General features: G+C 44.0%; 1 protein-coding gene across 2 annotated transcripts in view; it reads right to left on the bottom strand.

Annotated features, from left to right (window-relative positions):
• Positions 1-1,421: 1,421 nt before the first annotated feature.
• dock1 (dedicator of cytokinesis 1) overlaps positions 1,422-23,377 on the bottom strand; it is a 200,906-nt gene continuing 178,950 nt past the window's right edge. The window contains exons 44-51 of one of the 2 annotated variants that reach the window (XM_084567047.1): positions 21,473-21,649; positions 17,636-17,719; positions 9,241-9,378; positions 6,682-6,824; positions 6,327-6,525; positions 5,003-5,174; positions 4,259-4,410; positions 1,422-2,379 (exon numbers count right to left, since the gene is read on the bottom strand). In XM_084567047.1, the coding sequence (XP_084423173.1) occupies positions 2,284-2,379; positions 4,259-4,410; positions 5,003-5,174; positions 6,327-6,525; positions 6,682-6,824; positions 9,241-9,378; positions 17,636-17,719; positions 21,473-21,649 (1,161 nt within the window). In that variant the 3' untranslated portion in view covers positions 1,422-2,283. The remainder of the gene's footprint in view (positions 2,380-4,258; positions 4,411-5,002; positions 5,175-6,326; positions 6,526-6,681; positions 6,825-9,240; positions 9,379-17,635; positions 17,720-21,472; positions 21,650-23,377) is intronic. The other variant, XM_084567048.1, reaches the window with a different exon arrangement.

Raw genomic sequence — 23,377 nt, 5'->3', positions numbered from 1 at the left:
AGCAGAGCTGGACCTTGAACAAACTGTGGTCCATCATGAACAATGTCCACCACCCTCTATGACCCCATCGTCTATCTCTGTCTCTCTCCATCCATCTACCTACCCACTACCTACCCACCCAACCACCCACCCATCTATCTATCTATCTGTAAGTTGTTCCACAGACACACCAGAGTGATGCACATATTACTAACGTAATTAAAGCGCAATTCAATTTAAAGCTGCTCCGCAACAGATGATTATTACCGACTCAATGCTTCAAACTCCAACCGTTAATTTGGAGTCAACGCATCGAATTGGTCGAGGACTTGTCAGACAAAAATCTAACAATATCATAGGATTTTAGCATGTGCTCACACACAAGAGCTCCTGTGCTCAACTCAAAGGTCTTCACTTGAGTAGTGGACGCCGATCCAAAAGTTAGAAACCCTAAAGGAGATATCAGAACTTCCTGCACACATGTAAGGGTTTAAGCTGTTTCACCCTTCATCCTTATTGGAAATACTTAGCTATACCACGCTCTGGATGATGACTGAGACCTGCTGAGATTAAAAAAACAAAACAAAAAAACAGCTCATAGAAGCTTTAAATGACAAAAGTGAAGAGAAAACTTAATATTGCATTTTGTTAAACGCTACTACAAGTTGACTAGTAGATCTGCAGATGTGCAGACATTACACATTACATGCACATCTGTGTCCTTAATTTAAAACCCCAGGATACCGTCTGTAAATCCAGCGGATCTAACCGTGTGTCGTTTTCCTTCCCCACCTCCTCCCCTCAATAGTCATCTAACCACCTCAATACCGTCTGGAGCTGTAGCCTAGAAACTTAATCCTTCCTGCTGCTGCTGCTGTGCCTTAGTCTATTAAAAATGATGAAAAATTATATATAAAAAAGTCCCTTGTATTATATTCAGTCCTATATCTTCATCTAACTCCATGCTCCTGGGGGAACGTCCTCTCATCTCACTATGTACTGCACCCGCTATATATGGTTGAAATGAGAATAAAAACCCTCTTTGACCTTTGACCCAAGAGGGTTACATAATTACCTGAGTGAGGACGACTTTATCGCTTCTGCAGAATTCAAGATTTTATGACAGAAACAGGATCTGTGGGTTGTTCGGGCTCGTCGATGACGCTGCGGCGCCGCTCTTCAGATGTGGGTCCAGATTCAGACGCCGAAAAGAGAAACGACGGCTCAGCGGGAGAACGCGTTATGTAAATGAGATCGGATCGGCGCGGGCGTGTGAGCGCTTCCAGGGCGTAGCGTGATCCGACGACACGCGGCTCCCGTGAGCCGCCCGCGACGGCTGTCAGTCAAGCAAACAGGAAGCTTTGTTACTCAGCGGAACGCGAGGGGGAACTCGCGCCGTTCGCTCGCTTGAGATGTGCAAACACGCGGGTCTATTTTGGGAGCCCCTCGCCGTGCTCTCGAGGCAGAAATAATGAGCAAGGTGTCTTTTTAAAAATACATACATTGGAAAGTTTATTCAGAAGTCATGTCAGTAGTGAACTGAGAACAGTCATTATTGAAATCCAAGGTTACAGCAATCTAGGACACGGTTTGAATGAGGATAATGTGACGGGAGTTAGTTGCGGGTGCACTCCAAAAATTTAACCAACAAAATCCATGATAGGTTTTCACATAGCAACTCTGTCAAGTCTCTGTCAATTCAAAACCTACGAACCCTTTTTTTTTTGTTTCATGTAAATAATTCCACTTAATCTAATGACACGTTAATATAAAAATGATCCAATCACATAAAAAAAAAATGAAATAAAATAAAATCATATATACAAACCTCTGTACATAGTGGAGATATGAATAAAAGAGACAGGCATTGATGCTTTAATAAGCTATGTTCTCTCATATACGCGAGAGTGGGTCAGTATTAAAAAGCTGCTGGTTCAAGCTTATCTGTCTGAGAACAATCTCACGTCATCCTAAAAGTCGCGAAGCGGCGTGCACGTCTCTACAAATTCAGTGACCACTTAACTGTGCAACGCGCTCCCCGGTGCAGACTGCATCGTCGTCGTCGTCAAACAGAAGGCGAAATGAGAAGAAAAGGAGAACAGTTTTAAAGAGATGAGGAGGAAAGAGGGGGTGGGATGCGGTGAGGTATTCATCTTGTCAAGCCGGGGAAACGGAGCGAGGAATGTGTGGGTTAAAAACAGGCACTTCTCTCGGGGGAGCGGTTTGCCGCCGATGCCGTTTTTTGTTGCGTTGCCGGTGGCGCCCGCTTCTTGGTCCTACTGTCAGCGTCTTTGCTTTGCTGGTTTACTGTACAATTCCTGAATCGATGGACGCCTGTTTCCTGGTGGTCTTGGGTGGAGGAGGAGGCGGCGTCTTGCTGGGCAGAGGAGGTGGAATGTGCTGCAAACACAAACAACGGTTAACCTGAGATACTATCACTGGGTCACAGAGCATTTGGAAGACAAGTTGAATAAATATCAGTTTGTTCCATTGAAGCTAATTTTCCTTCCTGTCATCCACATGGGTCAGGCTTTACTTGGGCTCATGTAGCCTAATACTAAAATCAAAATCCCAAAATCGCTAACATTCCTATTAGCATTCCTATCAGCGACTAAGGCCTCCTGTCACGTTCACTGTGTCTGGATTAAAAAGTTGAACCTGAACGCACCGCAGACTGCAGCCATCGGCCAGCTAGCAAGTACATTCTGTGCGTTCTTTTCATGCCGGCATGGGTTCACTAAGATGATCAGCCAATCAGAGGGATGACAGAATCAGATGACCAACAGTGACCCGACTAGTGGCCAAAGATGCTCACCAATGGCCTGACTCGGGCAAACTGCTGACTGCTGGTTGTGTCATGGCCATAACTCCTACTATACACATATATATATGATCAGGCATAACATTATGACCACCTTCCTAATATTGTGCAGGTGTCCCTTGTGCCTCCAACACAGTTGTGACTCATCAGAGAATGGACATGGGCCTTCTGAGGGTGTCCTGTGGTGTCTTGTTAATGTTGTTAATGATGGGCCTTTGGGTCCTATGGGTTGAGGGGAGGGGCCTCTGTGGATCAGGCTTGATCCGGTCGTTGACTGTATAAACAACTCGTTCCCACTTCATTGCATTGGCCAAACTGCTGACGCTGGTTTCCCGGGGATACAGGTGGCACCATCTTGCGAGTTTGAGGGGTTATGGATTATGGCTATGGGTTGAGGGGAGGGGCCTCTGTGGATCATCCCACAGATACTTGATCAGTTTGGGATCTAGTGAATCTGGAGGCCAGGTCAACACCTTGTGCTGTTCTTCATGTTTTTTGAGTTGTTCCTAAACCATCCATCAGTGAGTGTCATTGCTATGGGGTGGGGGTGTCTGGTCTGGTCTAGGTGGGTGCTACATGTCTAAGTAACATCCACATGAATGAATGCCAGGTCCAAAAGTTTCCCAGCAGAACAATGTATTGTCACAAGATGGTCAATGTTATTTACTTCTCCTGTCAGTGGTCATAATGTAATGCCTGATTGGTTTATTTTTTCAATACACTCCTAAATCTTTCTGATAAAGCACTAATCTGACCGAGGTAATCTGTTTAAGCGTTTCTCTCCTCCTGCATTCCCTTCCCGAAAGCGCGCAGAGCGAAGACAACAGACGAGGAGTAACGCCGGTTAACGAGCTCACCTTCGCCTCCAAAGACTGTAAACGAAGGGCGGCTGCCACTCCGATTCAGAACATCTGCTCTCACTACATTACTGTCAGTCCGCTGCCACACTCTGAGACCGTGCTCTGTTTTACTACCTGTCCGTGGGCCGTGACAGCAGATAAATAAGATTAGTTAAAGAAGTGACGAGGCGAGAGGGCGGCTGGAGTAGAAGACGCAGAGTGTGGAGAGAGACGGGCCGCTGATTAACAGCAGGAGAGCTTCTGATGGATGTGAGAGGTAAAGTAATCATCCAATCAATCACGTCTGAGCGCCCGGGCCGACTGGGGGGGGGGCGAGTATAAATAACAGCGGGGTGGACAGGCAGATGTAAGCCCTTGCTAACTGACTGATGCCTACACTCTTCTGCGACACACATTTCAAAAAAAAAAAAAAAAAAAAAACCAAATGTGAGTGTTCAACATGCAGACACGCATGAAGACATGGACGTTAGCACGGGACTGGGGAATAGTGGAGGAGGTTGACCCAAATGTCAAGTGCGTGCAGCGCTACCTTGTTTCATTACAAGTGCCATGCATGCATCATTAAGGAGTTCCTCTCAGCCCTAATTAAAACACCTACTCTTTGATGCGGCGGGGGCGGCGGAGGCGTCGAGGGACTCGTCAAGTCTTGATTATCTTGCAGGTTGCCATAATCAGCCGTGCTGCCTTTCAGCGGGAGCGGAGGAGGGGTTTCGCCCTTGTCAGAGGAGCCCATCCCGTTCAGCTCCAGACCTGTGCAAAATAGGGCGCCCATCAGCTCACATTCATCATCGGGAGTATTTCTGAAGCGGCAGGGCTGGGACCTGGAATGGGTCGCTGGCTGGAAATAATCGTCTGAACTTAACTGTTATGCAACATTACGGCACTTAAAGGTGAACAGACTTAAGAGTACACTGATATTTAAGTGATACTTCATAATAAAAATGAGAACTGTCAGCTTACACAGAGTCTTAGCTCTGGGATGCAAGTCTGCCGTTTCTTTTCTAGCTTCCTTCTCTTATAATGTAATTTTAGGCTGTGACTGGCTCTAAAAATCCCTTGTACGCCACAATATTTCCAGCACTAAACAGTAGAGAGAAACAAACAGGAACACAATGGAGCGTTTAGCTGTTAAAGAGACAAATATTTCCCTCTGGAGTTAGAGCGAGGAGGCCCAAAACAACTTATGATTGCTATGTGATCACAAACATGACCTCAAATGAATAATAATTGTCGCGCTGCATGTGAAACACACAGCTATTTGCTAACAAGTTTGCGACAAAAACACAGTGTCATCCACAGGTGTTGTCGATCGCTAGTGACGGTGCTGTAAGACGTCTCTTACTGGTGTGCAGGCTAAAGGAGTGTTTGTTCCTTGGTGTAATGGGCGGGGGTCCAGGAGTGGAGGAGGAGTTGGTGGAAGAAGAAGGGGGTCCGGGAGACACAGAGAGACGGCGGTCTACACCCATCTGGTTGAGAACTTGACTCCTTGGTCTCTGAGGCCGCAGAGGGCTGATCTGTGGGATCACATGCGGAGACAAAAAAAAAAAAAAAAGGGATCGAGTCATTACCGAGTGCTCAGAGTAAAACAACTAAAATGACACAGTGAGTCAGTAAAACGCAGAGAACGCAATTCACGGCGTGACAAATGAGCCGAGACCCCGGTGAAATCTAAAAGAAGATCAATAAAAGATCATTTAAAGAGGAAAATCACTTTCACGTCCCTCCTGGGACCGCCGCGCGTATCTGAATGCATATTAAGTCGGCTGTTTGTATTCCTGAAGGAGAAACCATTTGGATAAGTGCGCTTGTTGGGCTGCAGCATCTCATTTGTGGTTACAAATAATTGTTTGCGCGCAAAGACCGTGTTTTCCCCGCTTTATTATGGCTGGAATTTGAATATGAAAAGATGTGCCCCGGGGGTGAATCCACACTGTAGTCTACATTAACAAACTTCTCTGTAATTGGCCAAACTCAAACAGTCAGCCACGAGGGAGACACTGAAAATAACAACACGCTTCATTCAGGGATGACATTTTTTTTTTTTCTCCAGGATGTTAAAACTGAGATTTATATTGAGCGTGAAAAAGCAATTTCATGATATTTTTTTTTTTTTTTTTTTGCGCTCCACATTATACTTTCAAATGCAGATTGTGTATTCGGCAACTGTTTGATAATCACCAGAGACCCCTTGGTGCTCTACACTTGACCCTTGAGGCGCGAGGCTCCCACCCTGAGCCAGACGGCTCCGACATTGCCAGGGGCCTCATTTGGATTACATTCCTGCTCTTATCTCAGCGCTGTTAGCCAGGGATCATTCCCACCGGGTATGCAGAGCACACTGATACCTCTCTGATGTAACGGACACAGCGGTGGTGAAGAGGGACATACTTCCGATCCACAGGTGGTTTGTCAAAGACGTCCTCACAGGAATGATAAAAGTTACATATATAACTTCTGAATTACCCTACACAACACAATAGGGGCTCTGTCTGATCCGTAGAACATTATTTGTACACTGTATGAAGTCTTTTGTGCAACAGGAAAGTACGACGTCCTGGTTGCATTAGAAATTCACAGAATTAGCTGCAAGGAAAACACCAAAGGAAACAGAAACAGCAGAGACGCTCACGGATGGAGACTAGAAGATTGAAATATCTGAACGGTACCGTCTCTGAGAGTATGACAGCTTCGGCCGGCTGCAGAGGGATCTCCGTTGTCTTCATCTCTTTGTCAAAGATCTCCTGGTGCTTACTGTTCCTCTTCTCCTTCTTCTTCTCTTTGCGCTCCCTCTCGGGTTCGTCCCGGTCCAGTTTGTCCTGAGACTTGGTGTGCAGCTTCTTTGGCAGGAGAGGCTCCAGGGCAAAGCTGAATGAAACATAATACGGCAATAAATTCAATTAAAAAAAATAAGCCTTGTGCATTCAAATATTGCATCAGCAAAATATACCCTAGACGGTAATTCAACATTTCTTTAGGGTACACAGCGTTATATGCTGTGAGGAACTGTGAACCAGGTGTTACCCGTCTGAGCCTGGTCTGGAGGGGGAGTTGTCAGAGGAGATGGAGGTGACTGAAGCTACTGACAGCGGCCTTTGGGAGGAGGGCATGGTGAAAGACCGCACCATGGAGTGAGGACGTGAACCCCGGCGTTCGTCTGCTGTCGCCTGACGCCACAGAGGAGGACACACAGAAAGAGAATTCAGATTAGAAGTCACAGTTTTGAAGTTATCTCTGCATTTTTATAGCCAGTTACTGAGAATGTGCTAAGTAAACTAGCTATATTATTATACTTTGTACATTCTGTCATGGGGTAGAATGGTGCACAACTTGATACCTGGAAAAAAAGTAATAATTTTTTACTGCATCAAAATGTCCCAGCTGTTAATAAAAGTGTTCAATATAGATAGCTGGTTGAGAAAGCGTGAAGGTCATTTGCAAGTTTATCCCGAGTCGATGCTCCGTACTGAGCTCCAAACCCAGCAACATAATTAAACATAAAGAAATCTAGTGGTTCCATTAATTTCTGCCGGAACTTGCGGAAAGAAATATATAGCAACCCGCCGCTCTAACAACGGAGCCTTGTGAATTTAAAGAGTCTTTTCAAGCGAAGAAAGGGGCCATCACACATCTGATAGGATAACCTTATTATCACGCCCTGGAAAGTGATGGCTTTTCTCTTGTTTGAAAGGTCACCACCCTCTCTCTTTAAATTGAGCGAGCGCCCCGTTACCTCGGGCAAGACGGAGGGAAAAGCTTGGCCAAGCAACAATTAAATCTGTGGAGGAGGAGGGGGGTGGGGGTGGGGGTTGTGCCCGGCAGCAACCCGCTACACACAAGCTGACTTCAGCTTAAAGTGAAAACCCCAGTGACATACAGTGCATGTTCTGTGTGCAGAGGGAGTCTTCTAAATGTAATAAAATGCAGTTAATTACATTGCCAGCTTCAGACACCAAACAGTCCGCCAAACGAGGAGTATAGATCCAAACAGGGAGCCCAGCTCTCCTCATTTACCGCCGCATCGGCTGCCATGTTTGTGTGTAATCTATACCCCTTAGCTTTGTCATTTCTGCACTTGTCTCGATCCAAATTAGCCTCGGATCTAATTGTAGTGTCCATAATAGGCTGGCATCTAGAGTTTGGTGAGAAAAGTAGAAAAATAAGTGTGGAACAAATTAAAGAAATCCACTTTCTTAAATCCAAAAACCGTTTAAAAAGCTGGACTTGTAGAGTTTTCTTTTGAGAATATGCTTCACCACTTATCCGAGTAGCTTCTTCAGTTTGAAGGGACTGGTGGGAAGTTGAGGTTTTAATAGGAACATCTGTTGGTATATGTAAGCAATGGACACTACAAGTGCCTGGGAGTGGAGGGACAACAGCGATGCTGTGTACAAGAAGGGCCTGAGTAGTCTTTACTTCCTGAGGAAGCTCAGGTCTTTTAATGTATGCAGCAAGTTGCTGGAGACACTCTACCACTCTGTTGTTGCGAGTGCCCTGTACTTTGCTGTGGTTTGTTGGGGGAGCAGCACCAGCAAAAAGGACATCAGTAGGCTCGACAAATTGATCCAAAAGGCTGGTCACGTTAATGGCAGTGAGATGGAGACGTTTGTCTCAGTGAGGGACAGGAGGACACTGGACAAACTGCTCTCCGTCATGGACAATCCATCACATCCACTATACCAGACTACAGAGGGGCAGTGGAGCTCATCCAGACTGATCCAGCTCCGCTCCCACAGTGAATGCTACAGGACTTCTTTCATACCAAACTCTATCCAGCTGCACAACAACTCAACTTTCTTCAACAGATATCTCCATGTTATCAATGTTAATGCACACTATTGCACTTTATTAATCTATGTATGCAATATATTTTTATTTTCATTCATATTTCTTGTACATTTGTTCATATGTACAATCCATCAGAAACTTGCTTGACTTTGTTCTGTTCCTGTAGTCTACAAGTTTCCTCAAGTTTCCTCCCATACTCCTGCACCAGTCGAAGGGTGCTTGTCCCAAAGGGCGTAGCAATATGTCTGTGAAGCTTCTCAGTCATATTGGTCATGGTATATCCAAAAAGAGTTTAAAAAAGGCAACAGGACTCGCGGATTTCTTATTTTTTTTTGAGAAGACGTTTCACCACTCATCCAAGCAGTTTCTTCAGTCCTAAGGGACCGGTGGGAAGTTGAGGTTTAAATAGGAAACTCTGTGAGTATAACCCATCCACTTTCTTAACTTAACTGTAGACAAACAAAGCTTTTAAATCTTCTCGATGAAGGTTTTACAATTTATTTAAGCACACTAACTTCAACTACTTCAGCTAACACGTGTTATAATTCATGTCTGCTGAACGATTAAGGAAATATATTAAATAAACCATAGAACTACAAAAGGAAAACGAATCCTACATAATGGATGTCTGAAGATGTTAAAAAAAAAAAAAGTATTAGAATAAATCAAATATCCATTTAGGAGCAGATTCCATTAGTGCCTGTTAAAATTAGCACAGAGAACTACAAAGCACTTTTCATGTATAAAAAAAAAAAAAGAAAGAAGAAGCTTTAAGTAGAGGAAAAAAGCTCTTACCAGGGTCTTTACCCCATACTGTTTCTCCACCTTCTCCCGCAGTTGCTTGAAGCAGGCCTCCAGTCGGTCGTGGAAGGGCCTCAGCGCCTCCGTGACCTTCTCCCCGTGAATCCGAACGCCCTCAGCGAGATGCGGGATCTGACGGCAAAAAAATAAAACAGCGTCATTAGAAAAAGAAAGAAAAAAAAAAATCAAACCCACCATAGAAATGAGAGGTGTCGGTTCTTTCTTTCACCAAAAGGAATAATTTACAGGCGGATGTACATTTAATTTAACGTGCACGACCTTTGCCCGCTTGGCTGCGAATCTTCAGCACGAGAAGGGAATGCACGTCGGTGCGTGCACCAAAATATCCCTGCTACCTCGTGCAGGTGAATTCAGATTATGCTGTGGAAGGCTGTTGCCATGACACTCCTTCTACCTTCCTCCTACCACCAACACATGATACACCCTGTATAATAAACATGGCAGCGAGAAGAGCTTGCTACATCTGCAGGCATGCACTTTTTGAGATGGATGCCCTCCACCTCTGACGCAAATAACGACGCAGTGCACGCAGCCGTCTTTCAAACTGTAGGAATCCGGTGAATAGCAAAAACACATAACAGAGGCCGCTCAGGTAGAAGGAGAGAGAGAGAGACGGAGTAAGGGATGTGCAAGGGAGAGACTGAGGCTGCTGAAAACTAGTAATTAGGAAACCCCAGTGCCTCGGTGTCAGCAAGCTCTGGTGACTAAATCTGGCAAGAGGAGGAAGCGTCATCCTCCAGGGAGTGTCTTTTTTTTTTTTTTTTTTATCTCCCCCGCCCCTCCCCCCCTTCTTGTTGAAATCACAGGTGAAGATTTTTTTTGAGGGGGTGATTCTGTGCTACATGCCACCTTTAACTGCGGTAAGCCAGGGAAGAATTGCACAATAGCTCGCTGGAAACAAGCAAAGATGTTACAGTGAGTTTTCCTCTCCCATGGCAACTGCAAAAATATGCCCTGAATGTCTCACCGCTGTAAGTGAGAAATACCGCTGAAGGTGAAAGGAAAGCAGCTCATGCTTTTTATGCTCACGAATAAGTAAAAACAGAAAATAGAGAGTGAATTTAATTCAAGCGTTTACATTAAATGAACCCGGTCAGACGGGGGAGGGGAGGGAGGGGCCTGCAAGAGTGCATCTCGTGGCTCATCTTGAGTACAGTAGCTTTTGAGGCTGACAAATTCAACTGAGCCCGGAGCAAAATGGAACAAAGAATCTGCTCAGAGTACAAAGAAGTGTGTGAAGTATTTGGCAGGTGGGCAAGTCAAGAGAAAGAATAAGTGTGTGCGCGCTAACCCGAGATTCCCTAGAGCCCGCTCGCCTTTCTTCCCTTCCTCTGAGGGCAAACTGCCCCTCCGCAGCAGACTATAGCAGCTACTTCAGTCAGCAGGCGCACAATATCCATTCAGTGCATTTCGTGATGCAACCTTTTGTAATGATCTCAAGCGGTGCATGTTTTATTTACACGCTTCAAACAAGGTGGGCTCTAATAACTAATGCAGGAACACGCGCAAATGACTTGGCTTCAGGTCCTCAGCCATGTAATACATTGCAGTAATACCTTAATCAGCCTCCTATGGTGGGAGAAGCATACGGCGAGCTGATCAGCTCCAAGAAAAGATACTGAGCAAGTACCACAGCGGCTGAAATCCAACATATTCCCGCTAAACTAACACAGACGTAAATGAGAGGCGGCTACGGACACCCTGCAAGGATTTCCCCTGATACTGAGCGCCCTCGTCATCACTGCTGGGACCCCTTGCAGGAGAGAAGAGAGGAAAGGGGGCTACGAAATGAAAGGGTTGTTAAAAGGAAATGAAAGATAGGCAGAAGGGTGTAAAAAAAGAAAAAAAAAGGAATGGGGGGAAGGAAAAAGGAGGGGGGAGAGGAGTCAGAAGGACAAAGTGTTGTGAGATGAACGAAAAAACAGCGAGAGTGAAAGCTGAGGCAAGATTCACGTCTCCCAGGATACCCACATCTTTTTATAGACCTCAGGATGATTGAGTGCGACTGAGTGGCGGCATGGCAACAGAATCCTGCTTGGTGGCTGCACGGTGATAAGCTCATTGTGGAAGACACTTAGGCTGAAGGTTGGCAACACACGCACACACGTTTGTTTGGCTATGTTTGTGAGGACATTCATTGATATAATGATCTCCCTAGCCCCTTACCATAACCTAATTGTGACCATTACCCTAAAATCCAGTCTTCACCCTCAAAACAGTCTTGTAAAGAAGTGAGGACTGGCCAAAACGTCCTCAATGTGCACAAGTGTCCTCATACTGAAGGTGTAAAAACTGGTCCTCGCTAAGATAGCTGTACAAGAAGACACACACACAAACACGTTTGTATGGCTATCTTTGTGAGGACATTCATTGACATAATGCAATCCCGAGCCCCACTTTAAAGGCTCTTTAAAGGCGCTGCGGGACATAGACGGCGTAACTTACGCACGCAGCCTGCACTGGTGCGATCCATTTACGCTTGTGCACTCGTCAGTCTGGCTCGCTCTGTATAAACGCCACCCAAACGCTAGTTGGCCCTGTGTCTTTTTTGCCAGTTGGGTTAATTTTTGTTTCCACTTCCTGCTTCACTTTCAACAATGGCAACTGAAATTTTCACAGAAATTTCGCCAAAGATGAGTCCTACAAATGTTCATATCTCCGAACCTTCTCAGTTAGCCTTTCCTAATGTTCAATCTCTATTAATCCAAAACAATCAATTCGAAAAATGTTGAAAATGGAGAAGCAGCCGGAAATACTAAAACGGAAACACGCTACTACCACGTGGATCAATCGCAGCTCTTGCGGCCTGCGTTGCCGTGGCGCATAGTTGCATTTCTGGGACAGGTGCACGTCAAGCTACGGCGCTAATGTCTGTATAGGGTCTACGCTGTTGCCATAGCTTCTGCGTCAATTTAACACACAAGTCTAAACCGCCTATTAGTCTAACCATCGCAACTAAGTGCCTAACCCTAACCCTTACACTAATCTTAACCATAATAATTGGAACCTTTACCCTAAAATCAAGCTTTCAACCTCAAACAGTCTTGTAAAGAAGTGAGGACTGACTTAAATGTCCTCACTCTGATGGTGTAAAACTCTAACTAGTCCTCAGAAAGATAGCTGTAACAGAACACAGACACACACATTAGTTCAATTACATCTAACATCTGTTTTGATTTGGGATATCAGCAAGAGATCCTAACTTTTGTGAGGTGAAGCTAAATGTCACCTAATTAGACACTGGAGACCTTCTGCTGCATTTCTAATAAACCCAGCAGTGAACGCTCACTAAACATTACTTTAAAAAAGGGGTGACAATGCATACGGAAATTGTTTAACACAGGTAAACAGATGCATTTTGGGCTTTTTATAGGTGACAATAGCAAAGCTGCTTGAAAGATCCTCAAAGCTGGGAGGGTGAGGCAAGGCCAAAAGTTCAGTTGGTCATCCACGAAGATAACAAGCCACAGCGCAATACTACAGTTACGGTTGCCACCTTTAAAAGTCAGACTCATTCAGTTAATTATTAGACAACAATTAAAAATAGCAAGAAGCACATTGGTAGGGGGGTACGTTGGGTTTTCTTTTCCTGAATTGGAGAAATTGAGCGAAATCAGTGGTTGAATGTCACCACTCTAACAAACCAAGCTTGTGTAAAGCTGCAGACAGCTGGCAAACAAGGTCAGACAAGCTGAGAGCACGGAACGTTACCTTCCCAGCACAAAACAGCCATGAGCCAAAGCAAATGAGCCAAACCTGCACAGCTGAAAGTTTCTCAGGAGATGGAGGATCAAACCAAAGCAAAACGTGATTAAGTATTACTCTTATTCTGATCAGAAACAAGGCTCCAATAGCATCCCTGTGCAGTTTGAGTGTGCTATATGTGTAACTAGGAAAAAGGGTTGCTAGAGGCTCTCTCACCAACTCTGTATGTCATTGATTCAACCAGCCAATAGTATGATTTGCTGAATAGCAGCCAGTTGTGTGCAACTACTGCAAGTAAACACCATTCAGAAATTACATTTAGGCAACGGTGAGGCGCAGATGCTTAATTGTGGCAACATCTGTCAACTGGTATACGACTAAATGTGAACATACACCCATCAGCCACAACATTAAAACCACTCACAGGAGAAGTAAATGTCATTAACCATCTTGTGACAATTCAATGTTCTGCTGGGAACTTTTGGACCTGACATTTGTGTGGATGTTATTTAGACATTATTTAGCACCCACCTAGACCAGACCAGGCAGCCCCACCCCATAGCAGTGACACTCCTTGATGGCAGCAGCCATCCCCAGCAGGATGCAGCCTGACACAGGTACACACTCAAATACGGTTTAGGAACAACTCAAAAAAACATGAAGAACAGCACAAGGTTTTGACCCGGCCTCCAAATTCACTAGATCCCAAACTGATCAAGTATCTGTGGGATGCACTGGAACAAGCCTGATCCACAGAGGACCCTCCCCTCAACCCATAGGAGCCAAAGGCCCCCCACTAACAACATTCTGTTGCCAGGCACCACAGGACACCCTCAGAAGGCCCATGTCCATTCTCTGATCAGTCACAACTACTTTGGAGGCACAAGGAAGCCCTACACAATATTAGGAAGGTGGTCATAATGCTATGCCTGATCGGTGTAAAGTCTAATAAACTGCTGGTAACGTTTTGTGCCTCCTAGTGGCCAAAAAATGATTTACTGCACCTTTAAATGTGGCAACTTATACATGTTAACTGCAAACTATTGATTGATTTATCACAACATGAGAAAATATACATTTACAGTTTTCGTTTTGCATGCAAACCAAAATCGTGATTACAAATGAAAGCGCAACCCCGTTTACAAACAGGCAAACGCAAGGATCAGCTGACAAGCGTGACAGAAACGGCACTGCAGTTTAATATCAGCAGTGTCGTCTTAACCGAACTCTGTCACTCTACCCCTGTGTGATTCACGCTGAAAAGACTTCTGAGCCACACCCTGCGGTGCTGGGACAGCCACACAGGCTTTGAGATGCCTGGCATTAAAGCTGTGATGACATATTAAGACCTTTCACGAAGGTCGCAAAGGTCTTGGAGATGTACACAGCCACTGGTGAGTCAGACAAAACTAATAAGCAGACGGATTCTACTACGTACGGAGCATCTGAGACGGAGGGAGCAAAAGCACAAGTAAAAGCTTTTCTCAGAACCATTAAGAAAATAGAATTCTGTTTATCTGGTCGCTGATGCCCTGTGAAATGCCCCTAGGTCTCCGAATCAGTTTATTGATCATTTTGCTACACCTAACAACTTTTAATAGAGTGGCTCATGCAGCGGAGAGGAGAGTTTTAGGTACTAATTTAGGCATCTGTCTAGAGCTAATTATAAACATAAACATCAGTGAAAACACCTACTTTGTATTTGCCAGGGAGCTTTTCACAATACCTAATTTCCTGATTTCCAGTTACTCATTTCCTCTCTAATTACTAGACGGAGACAACGAGAACGGGTATATCAGAAGAACAGTGCACACTGGCTCATTTCTGCCCGTTTAGTTTGTTAGTCGGCGCAGACTCGCCTCCATTTGTCTCATTTAGACAGATTCAAGGCGCGAGATAAACAAGCATGTCGGCTCTGGCACGGAGACAGCTGATACCATTTCAAATCCGCCTTAGTGATCTCTTTAAAAGTCTGCTGTGAATACGTTCGGCGTGGGCTCAACAGACGGATATTCCGTCTTTTTCAGTCACATGTCTTCGCTACGATCACATCAAACAACTGTTTCTTTTGGAGGTGGATAATGCATACTACCACGTTGGTAAATACACTCAAAAAAACACTGTTAATCTGACAAGATAAAGCAACTAATTTATCTCATAATAGTAGGACTGGGATGCACAACAGAGATGCTGCTAATTAGCGCTGTGGTTTGTGGGTGGAGAATCATTTGAAATTGCAGTGTGATTTCTAACACGACTTCGGGCCAGCTGTGATCTCAAATTGAGGCTAAAATGGATCTGGCTCTTTCACATGTGAGCAGTACACTTGAACCAAAACAAAGCTTTGAAACACGAGTACTCAGACTGACTTTGCTGCCTTTGCTTCAGCATGGGTGTAAAAATAACTCGTAGGTCTTGAAAGCTAGTTTCGCACTCCAACCCTGTCAAACATATTGCATTCGTGATATTCACAAGTTTCCAGGAGTGACGAAGTAGCGGCACGTTTATTTTTGGGTTACCCTCACCTGCTTTGTCAACTTCTACTTCAGTCAGCCTTCCTACCTTTCCCCGTGTTCACACAATTTGAACGTCTCCAACAATGAACGACATATGGAAAGCAGTAATTACGTATAAATATAAAAGAAGCTTTACTTATAAAAGTAAGCAAAGTGACATCAAGCTTAAAGACTTCAGAGCCAAAAGCCGGGAGGCAACGTAAGGCTTTGATATTTCTGTGAGAATCTTTGTGCCTTGTAAAGACAAAAAGGTTTCACGAACACAAAAGAGCCTAACTTTTCAGATTTGGTGGAGTTCCACCGGAGATGCAGAGCACAAAGGCGACCTATTTTACAACAACTGAGAGAGGAGCAATGACTTGAAAATTCAATTAACTTTCTTTCTTTCTTTGCAGCTAGTGATAGGAAGCGGACAGAAAAACTGGTTGTATCTGTGCTCAGTTCCTGGGTGAACCATAAGGCAGGAAACCGTGGCTTCCTGAGTATTAAAGTGACCGGCGGTTCAGAGCTACAGCTTTAACTGAGAGTAATAACAGAAGTTTAAAAAAAAATAAATAAATAAAATTTTATATCACAGCACTCTTAGATCCCAAGGGGAGGACGTTATTGTTGTTCTAAAGATAACCAGGAGTTTATTAATCAGAGATTAACCACACATCAACTTAAGATTTGTTAAAAATATTGTTATCCCAAAAATATGTGTATTTGCATTCCTTGTCTGTTGTGTGTGTGCTCTTCCTCTAGACTCTGTGAGGGTCTTCGGCTTGAAAAACCACCGATGCTCGTCTCTTGCTTGCACTCTGCAGTGAAACAACTTGACTGTTTGCTTCAGCTCTCTCCCTCACCGCCGTCTTCCACTGAACTCTTTAGCACACATTCCCCTGCTTCTTCAGTCAGTGTCACTGGACACTTTCCGCAGTGTAATTACAAGTTCTTGAAATGATATTATAGTTTCTGCTGTAATCTGTCAGAGTGGCTTGTTTCTTTTGCAGCAGAAGTGCTTTTGCAAGGTCTCAGACATAAATGCAGTGATATACAGAACAGAGCGGAACAAGTATCCCTTGGCATATAAGCACTCCACTGATACATGAAGGTTTAAACATGTGAAAATACACTGTGTGCCCAAGGCCCTTAGCTGTTGGTGAAATGCCCCAAGATTTCTAGAGCTGATTGCATTACTAAACTCCTAACTGATATTACCATTAATTGAACCATAGCGACTTACATGCAAGGCCACCTCCTTTTCCGCACCTGAGAGGCTAAATGACTAGGCCGAAGCGACTCATACAAATTAGGCGTCAATTAATCTAAAAGGCCAAGTGGCTTGAATGCACATTTTCACGCTTCTCTATACTGTTATTCCACACTCAGACTGCAATGACTGCATTTGAGGTAATCTTTTCCTGAACCCTAACATCTTTGGCGACTCAGACAAACCACAGCGTGACGCCTAATCACATCGATATTTGAGCAAAGTGTGATAATTGTGCAGAAGAATCGGGCAATGATGTAGAACAAAACAGAAATGTCATCATTCTATCACTGTTTACACAACATTTATCAAAGTTTGAGGTTAGGGCACTTTAAATTACTCCACTACTTCTTCTGTTAAGGCTTAAGGCTCATTTGCGGGACACAGAAGCCGTAACCTACGCAGTAGCCTGCAAAAACGCCACCCAAACACTAGTCGGCGCCGTGTCTTTTTTGCCAGTCGGGTTAATTTTTGTTTCTACATCAGGCTACGGCATTAGGGTCTGCGTATGGCCTGGGCTGACGTGGCTACGCCGTTAAACTGACGCAGAAGCCTAAACCTCCTATGTGTTAGACCTGAGGTTCCACCAACTGAGATAAATGTTTTGACCAACCTCATCGCTGTTTGCATTTAATGGCATTAATGCCAAGGATTTAGTTGCGAATCCAAACTGCACAGCATCATAGTGGGTACATTCTGGTTTTAAGACAGATGAAAACAAGAACTCAGTAACCTGCAGGAAGTGATTTGTCGGATTTGCCGGATTTGCAAGATGTATCTTGTCAAAGAAAAGCAGACGTTCATTTAAAGTTTGACAATTAACTGTCAGGGGAAAAATCCCAATCATGACAGCCCTAGTCAGATGCAGAATGACCATGCTGAGCTTCCGTCTCACCTGCCAGGCAATAAGGTCCTTTAGCTTCTCTATCTTTTCCAGGTCCTCTGGGTGCTCCTGCATGTACTTGTCATTGAAGAATGCCTGAAGAAGAGAGAAAAGAGACACTGGAGTAAGTATGTTTGTGTGAAAAGAGGAAGAGCTGGAGTAAATCCGGGGGACAGCAGAATGGGAAATGTGGAGAAGTTTGTGAAATAAAAAAGAAAAGTGGGGAAGAAAATAAATTGACGAGAAGGTGAAGGCTTGGGGGGGGGGGGGATCTGTAAGGATGAGCAAAATTTAGTCAAGACATTCGTCTCCCCTCTACCACCTGAAATACCTCATAGAGATGAAGGAGTGACCCGAGGGCAAAGTATTCCTATCCCTCTTCCTCTGAATCATAAGGTACCGTGTCACAAGGCCACTATAAATCTATTCCAGGAAGAAATTAATGCTGGGAAACCAGCAGGCTATCATTGTTGTTTCTTTATGATCAAAACCAAAGTAAAAAAAAGTCACTAAGGTATTTGGATGACAAAAGAACTGTGATGAAAAGCAGAATTCAAAGAAGACGGAACTTTTCAAAGGAAAAACAAAGGCATGAGTTATGTTAACCAGAAACAGATCATACTGTGAACTGATCTCAGCAGTGGCGGCTGCTGGTCTTTCAAATAGGGGAAGCCCAGTTTTGTAAAATTGGCCAATTATTACATCATTAAATTTAACAGGGTTACTAATTAATTCTCCTTATATTGTATAGGCCTATGTTTATAGTTATTATTAGTTAATTACAGTGCATGAAAATGCACTCTACTGTTATCAGAAGCGTTCTTCGTATTATTATTATCATTCTTCTAACCAAAATTCATTTAATTAATTCAGCTTGAATCGTTTATCGTAGAAACTTCATTCAACTTTTAAGCTATCAACTTTTAAACTACAGTGGGTGCAGCTAGCTAGCTGGCTGGCTAGTTTACCCCCTACAATTGCAAATAAACGAACTTTTTAAAACTAAAATGAAAACAAGTAGCAAACTCAATAACGCTATATATTCACGATTTTATTTTGACGGATGGAAATAGTGCGATATATCGCAACAAATAATTAGCAGTAGCTTAGTATACCCTATGGTATTACTGTAACTTCACTCGCCAAATATCCGCATCGGACTGACCTAAAATCCTTCGATGCAGAAGTATTCTGGTATAGGCTTAAAGCGCTGTCAATCACGACGAGTTCCAGCCACGTTAACAGTTCATCCAATCATCATACAGAAGCTCGGCGTCCTGGTACATCCCACTGCCCATTCACTCCCTGAGACGCCCGGCTTCCCTGGAAGTGACGATTTTGGAGCATTTGTCCAATAAATGTCGAGCTTTTTTGCCCTGAGATCGGCCCATTCTGAAGCCCCGTTGAAAGTCCATTGAAGCCGAGCCTCAATGGGTTTTTAAACGGACCGTGATATGAGAAAAAAAATCACGATAGACGAACGGCTAAAACTTATTAACGATTGTGTTATTATAAGAAGTAGCCATGAAGTCGATCATGTTCTAGCACATTTTAGTTTGAGTAGTAACGTAAATTCGTAGTATTTGACGAAATTGCCAGTGATATTTTAGGGGAGGCTGAGCTTCCCCTGTAGTCTTAGAGCAATCGCCTCTGGATCTCAGATCAAAGATCAATTCACAGCATGGAATAAAACCTGGGAATACGTTTGGTTCATTGGAATTTGTTTAGAATACACTTTGATATACACTGCTTGGGCAATCGCCACCTGGATTTAACTAAGCAAATAGGTACGAGCCTCCTATTGGATAATTACTGCATGGGTGATTATCTTTCAGCTGGAAACAAGTTATTTAACCCCAACTGATGCAATGAGTAGCTTCTCATTTCTTAAACAACCATGTCTAAAGACACATCCTGTTGTCGTGGAAAAGATGTTAGTTTGTTTGAGAAGGGTCAAATCATTGGCATGGATCAAGCAGAGAAAACATCTAAGGAGATTGTAGAAACTACTAAAATTGGGTTAAGAACGCATTATTAAAAACTGGAAGGTCAGTGGGGAACCATCGTCTGATGAAAAATCTGAATGTGACCGGCGATCACTTAAATGTTAGGTGAAATCAAACCGAAGAAAAACAACAGTAGAACTCAGGGCTATGTTGATGTGCAGTGTGAAGGGAACTCAAGGGATTGTGACTGAACAGCTGTGTAGCCTTAAGAAAACCACTAATCAGTGAGGCTAACTGGAGAAAAAAGGCTTCAATTTGCTAGGGAGCATAAAGATTGGACTCTAGAGCAATGGAAGAAGGTCATGTGGTCTGATGAGTCCAGATTTACCCTGTTCCAGAGTGATGGGGGCATCAGGGTAAGAGGAGAGGCAGATGAAGTGATGCACCCATCATGCCTAGTGTCTACTGTACAAGCCTGTGGGGGCAGTGCTATGATCTGGGGTTGCTGCAGTTGCTCAGGTCTAGGTTCAGCAACATTATGTGCTGAAAGAATGAGGTCAGCTGACTGTCTTTTTAACAGTTAGATGACACAGTTTGACACAGCTGTGATAATATATATAAGGAAAGGAGACAGTCAAACAGCAACCGTGACAATTCTGTCAATCAGCCCCACTAAAGGTCTCAAATGAACAAACTCGGTTTAATTAGTTTAAACTTTACAACTACTAAAGGGTAAAAAAAAAAAAAATAATAAAACACAGGGAATTATGTGCTGGACTATTTCTTGGCGGGACTTGAAGTATTCCTGGAGTCCCTGCAGATCGGTCGGGAAGCTAAGGCCCGTGACACACCAGTCAATGAGTCAGCAGTTTGCCGGTGTCACACCATTAGTGCGCGTCTGTGACCTTAATTTGTGTGGAGAAACCCGCATCGTTGCCACTAGCCGGATCCCTGATGGCGGCTATTCAGACAATTCAGCGCGTTGAATCGGCGGAGGAGGAGAGTGTCAGCGAGAGACATCCCTCTAATTGGCTGTTCAGCTTAGCGAAGCCGTGTACGAGAAGAGAAATGAATGTGACTCAAGTAATGGAAAAATGAAGTCAAGAGGGCACATACAGAAGGCTCTTTTCATTTTTCAGCATATTCCAATACACAAGTAATTTCAAGACGACGTGGTCATCTGGAGTCGACATGGTGGACGATGCTGGTCTTCACTGCATGTTCAAGTGGCACAAGTGACTTCAGTTGGCCTTATTGGTAGTTCTTGATGTCAGTTTGGTGTCTTACTGTTTTCACGTAACTTCAGCAAAAAAAAAAAAAAAAGCCTGACAAAAACATATGTACACTGATCAGGCATAACATTATGACCACCTTCCTAATATTGTGCAGGTCTCCCTTGTGCCACCAAACAGTTGAAACTCATCAGAGAATGGACATGGGCCTTCTGAGGGTGTCCTGTGGTGTCTGGTCTATGGGTTGAGCAGAGGGGCCTCTGGGATCATCCCACAGATACTAGATCAGTTTGGGATCTACTGAATTTGGAGGCTGGTGGGGGGGGGCGGGGGGCTGGGCTGGTCTAGGCGGGTGGTACATGTCTAAGTAACATCCACACAAATGCTCAATGTTATTCACGTCACCTGTCAGTGGTCATAATGTTATGTCTGATTGGTGTATAGTCCTGCGTTTCCCTTTGTCCTTGGTCAAATTGTCCGTTCTGTTACCCCTGTCTTGGGTCACTTGGGTTACAACTCCTGTCAATGGTTTTAATATTGTGGCTGATCGGTGTGTGTGTGTATATATATATAAAGCTTTATGGTTTCGTTTAAAGTAAAGCTAGAAAACAAATATGTGGACGTAAGGTTGTACAGATTGAGGCAATATAGGGGAAAGCACAAATGACTACCTTCTCGTAGTTGGCAAACCCTCCCATGACAGCTGGGTCCACAATCCCATTCAGTAGCAAGGACAGGGGGTTGATGGGAAGGTTGGGATCGCTGATGTGCCTCTGCACCATGCTGCTGATCTTCTCATTGGTTAGCTGCATAGTTTCCATGGCATTTTCCAGTGGACTGATCTCCTCCTGCGCAGCACAGAAAGTGAAGGTGTAATCAGACATTCACAGCACCTACTCACCTGTTTCTGTGTAAACACAGACGCATCACCACCAGCCCCTGCGTCCCCAACAATCAAGAGGAAAACTAAGGAAGGTTTATTAGAGGAGGGGCTAAGGATCCCCTAACTATTTACATAAATCATGCAAAGCAGAGAAGTGGTGGATCAATTCTCACTGTGTCCATACATGAAGATGGATCTGTCAAATGAAGATGGATCCTGTGCCGGTGCGGAGAATTTCAATTTCCATGTCAATGAAATCTGATTGCCAATTCTGAGAAAAGATGCATAAACTACGTAGCAGTGCTGCCGTTAATTCCTCTCCTGTGTGAAAGCAAATTTCAACTCAATCCGTGTAACTCCACATGGGGATAATCTCATTACTTGCGATTGATGAAATAAAAAATAAAAAAATCCCCTCATTGTAGCAAGAGTTTAGAAGAAACACGACTGGATTCTTGAGTAAATGTCAGATTTAGACGCCAGTCAAATAAAAAAAGTAAAGATGCTGTGCCAGGGAGACAAATTTCCAATCTGCGCCGGTGTGTCTCGGGCCAGCCTGATAAAAAGAATTGTCAGATGGGAGGATTAGGCCTGGTGAATCTCAGCCCAGTCATTAAGCTTTAAATAGAGAGTCCGACCTCGGGGACCTGGCCTCTCTCTGGCTCATCTGGAGGGCAAGCTGCTTCTAACAGTATGTTCCATCCCAGCCTGAAGGAAGAGGTGTCTGCTCTGAATTAGTGTGACGGTGAGGAGTTACACTCCGATACATGGACTCAGGAGTTGTGGCTGTGGGGAAGCGAGTCGAGGTTTTGTGTTTAAATTATTTTGTTAAGGATGTAGCGACCAGATGGACCACTGTGGGGCTGTTCAGACCTTGCAGTAAGAGCCGATCTGGGCGATCCGATCACGTAAAAGACAGGTGTGAACACCCCGAGGACGCACTGAGATCGCCTTTGAGAGATCCGATCTCTGACCACATTTGGAGGTGGTCTGACTCGCTTTGGTAGTGCAAATGCAATGAGTCCTGAGTCGCGTCAAAGACCACCCATACTCAACAGGGGTGCTCCCGCGTCAGTGTTTTGTCTTGTTAATTCAGAAAAAAACTTACGGCCACTATTATAAATGATTGCCAGAAAAGGAAAAAGCACGGTAACTGAGGTTCATTAATAATGAGAGCCTTTTAAAACATTCTGTCCTTGTAGCTGTGAAATAACTAATAAATAAATAAGGATTAACAAATGAAAGTATTTAATATGAGTAAACGAGTGTGATTCTGTGTTAATTATTGATGAGATCATGTTGATGTATGAGGAGCCGTGTGTGGTTATGTATTTCCTCAATAATCACTGATATTTTTACCTTTATTACCAGAGATTACGGTACGAGTGGAAACTTCCAGGGTTGGAGTTATAATCTGAGTCTTGTGCAGGTCTAACTAACGTCAGGTTTAATAAATAATAACTTGTGCGCCAAAGTCATGACACACACACATAAAACTGAGCTGTTCTCGGTTCTGGAGCAGCAGTAGAGATCCATTAGAGACATCAGCTGTTAAAATAGATGACGTCTGGGTTTATTTACATACAGAGCACGAAACTGAGATCGGATCTGGAGACACATGTCGATGCCAGGTCTGAACACACGTACCTAAAGCTGGTCAGTAGCGATTGGACAGCCCAGATTGGATCTTAAT

The sequence above is a fragment of the Chelon labrosus genome, assembly GCF_963514085.1.
Source record: "Chelon labrosus genome assembly, chromosome: 19".
Classification (NCBI taxonomy): Eukaryota; Metazoa; Chordata; class Actinopteri; order Mugiliformes; family Mugilidae; genus Chelon; species Chelon labrosus.
The sequence above is the reverse complement of the archived record's forward strand: the minus strand, read 5'-3'. Positions and strand labels throughout refer to the sequence as shown.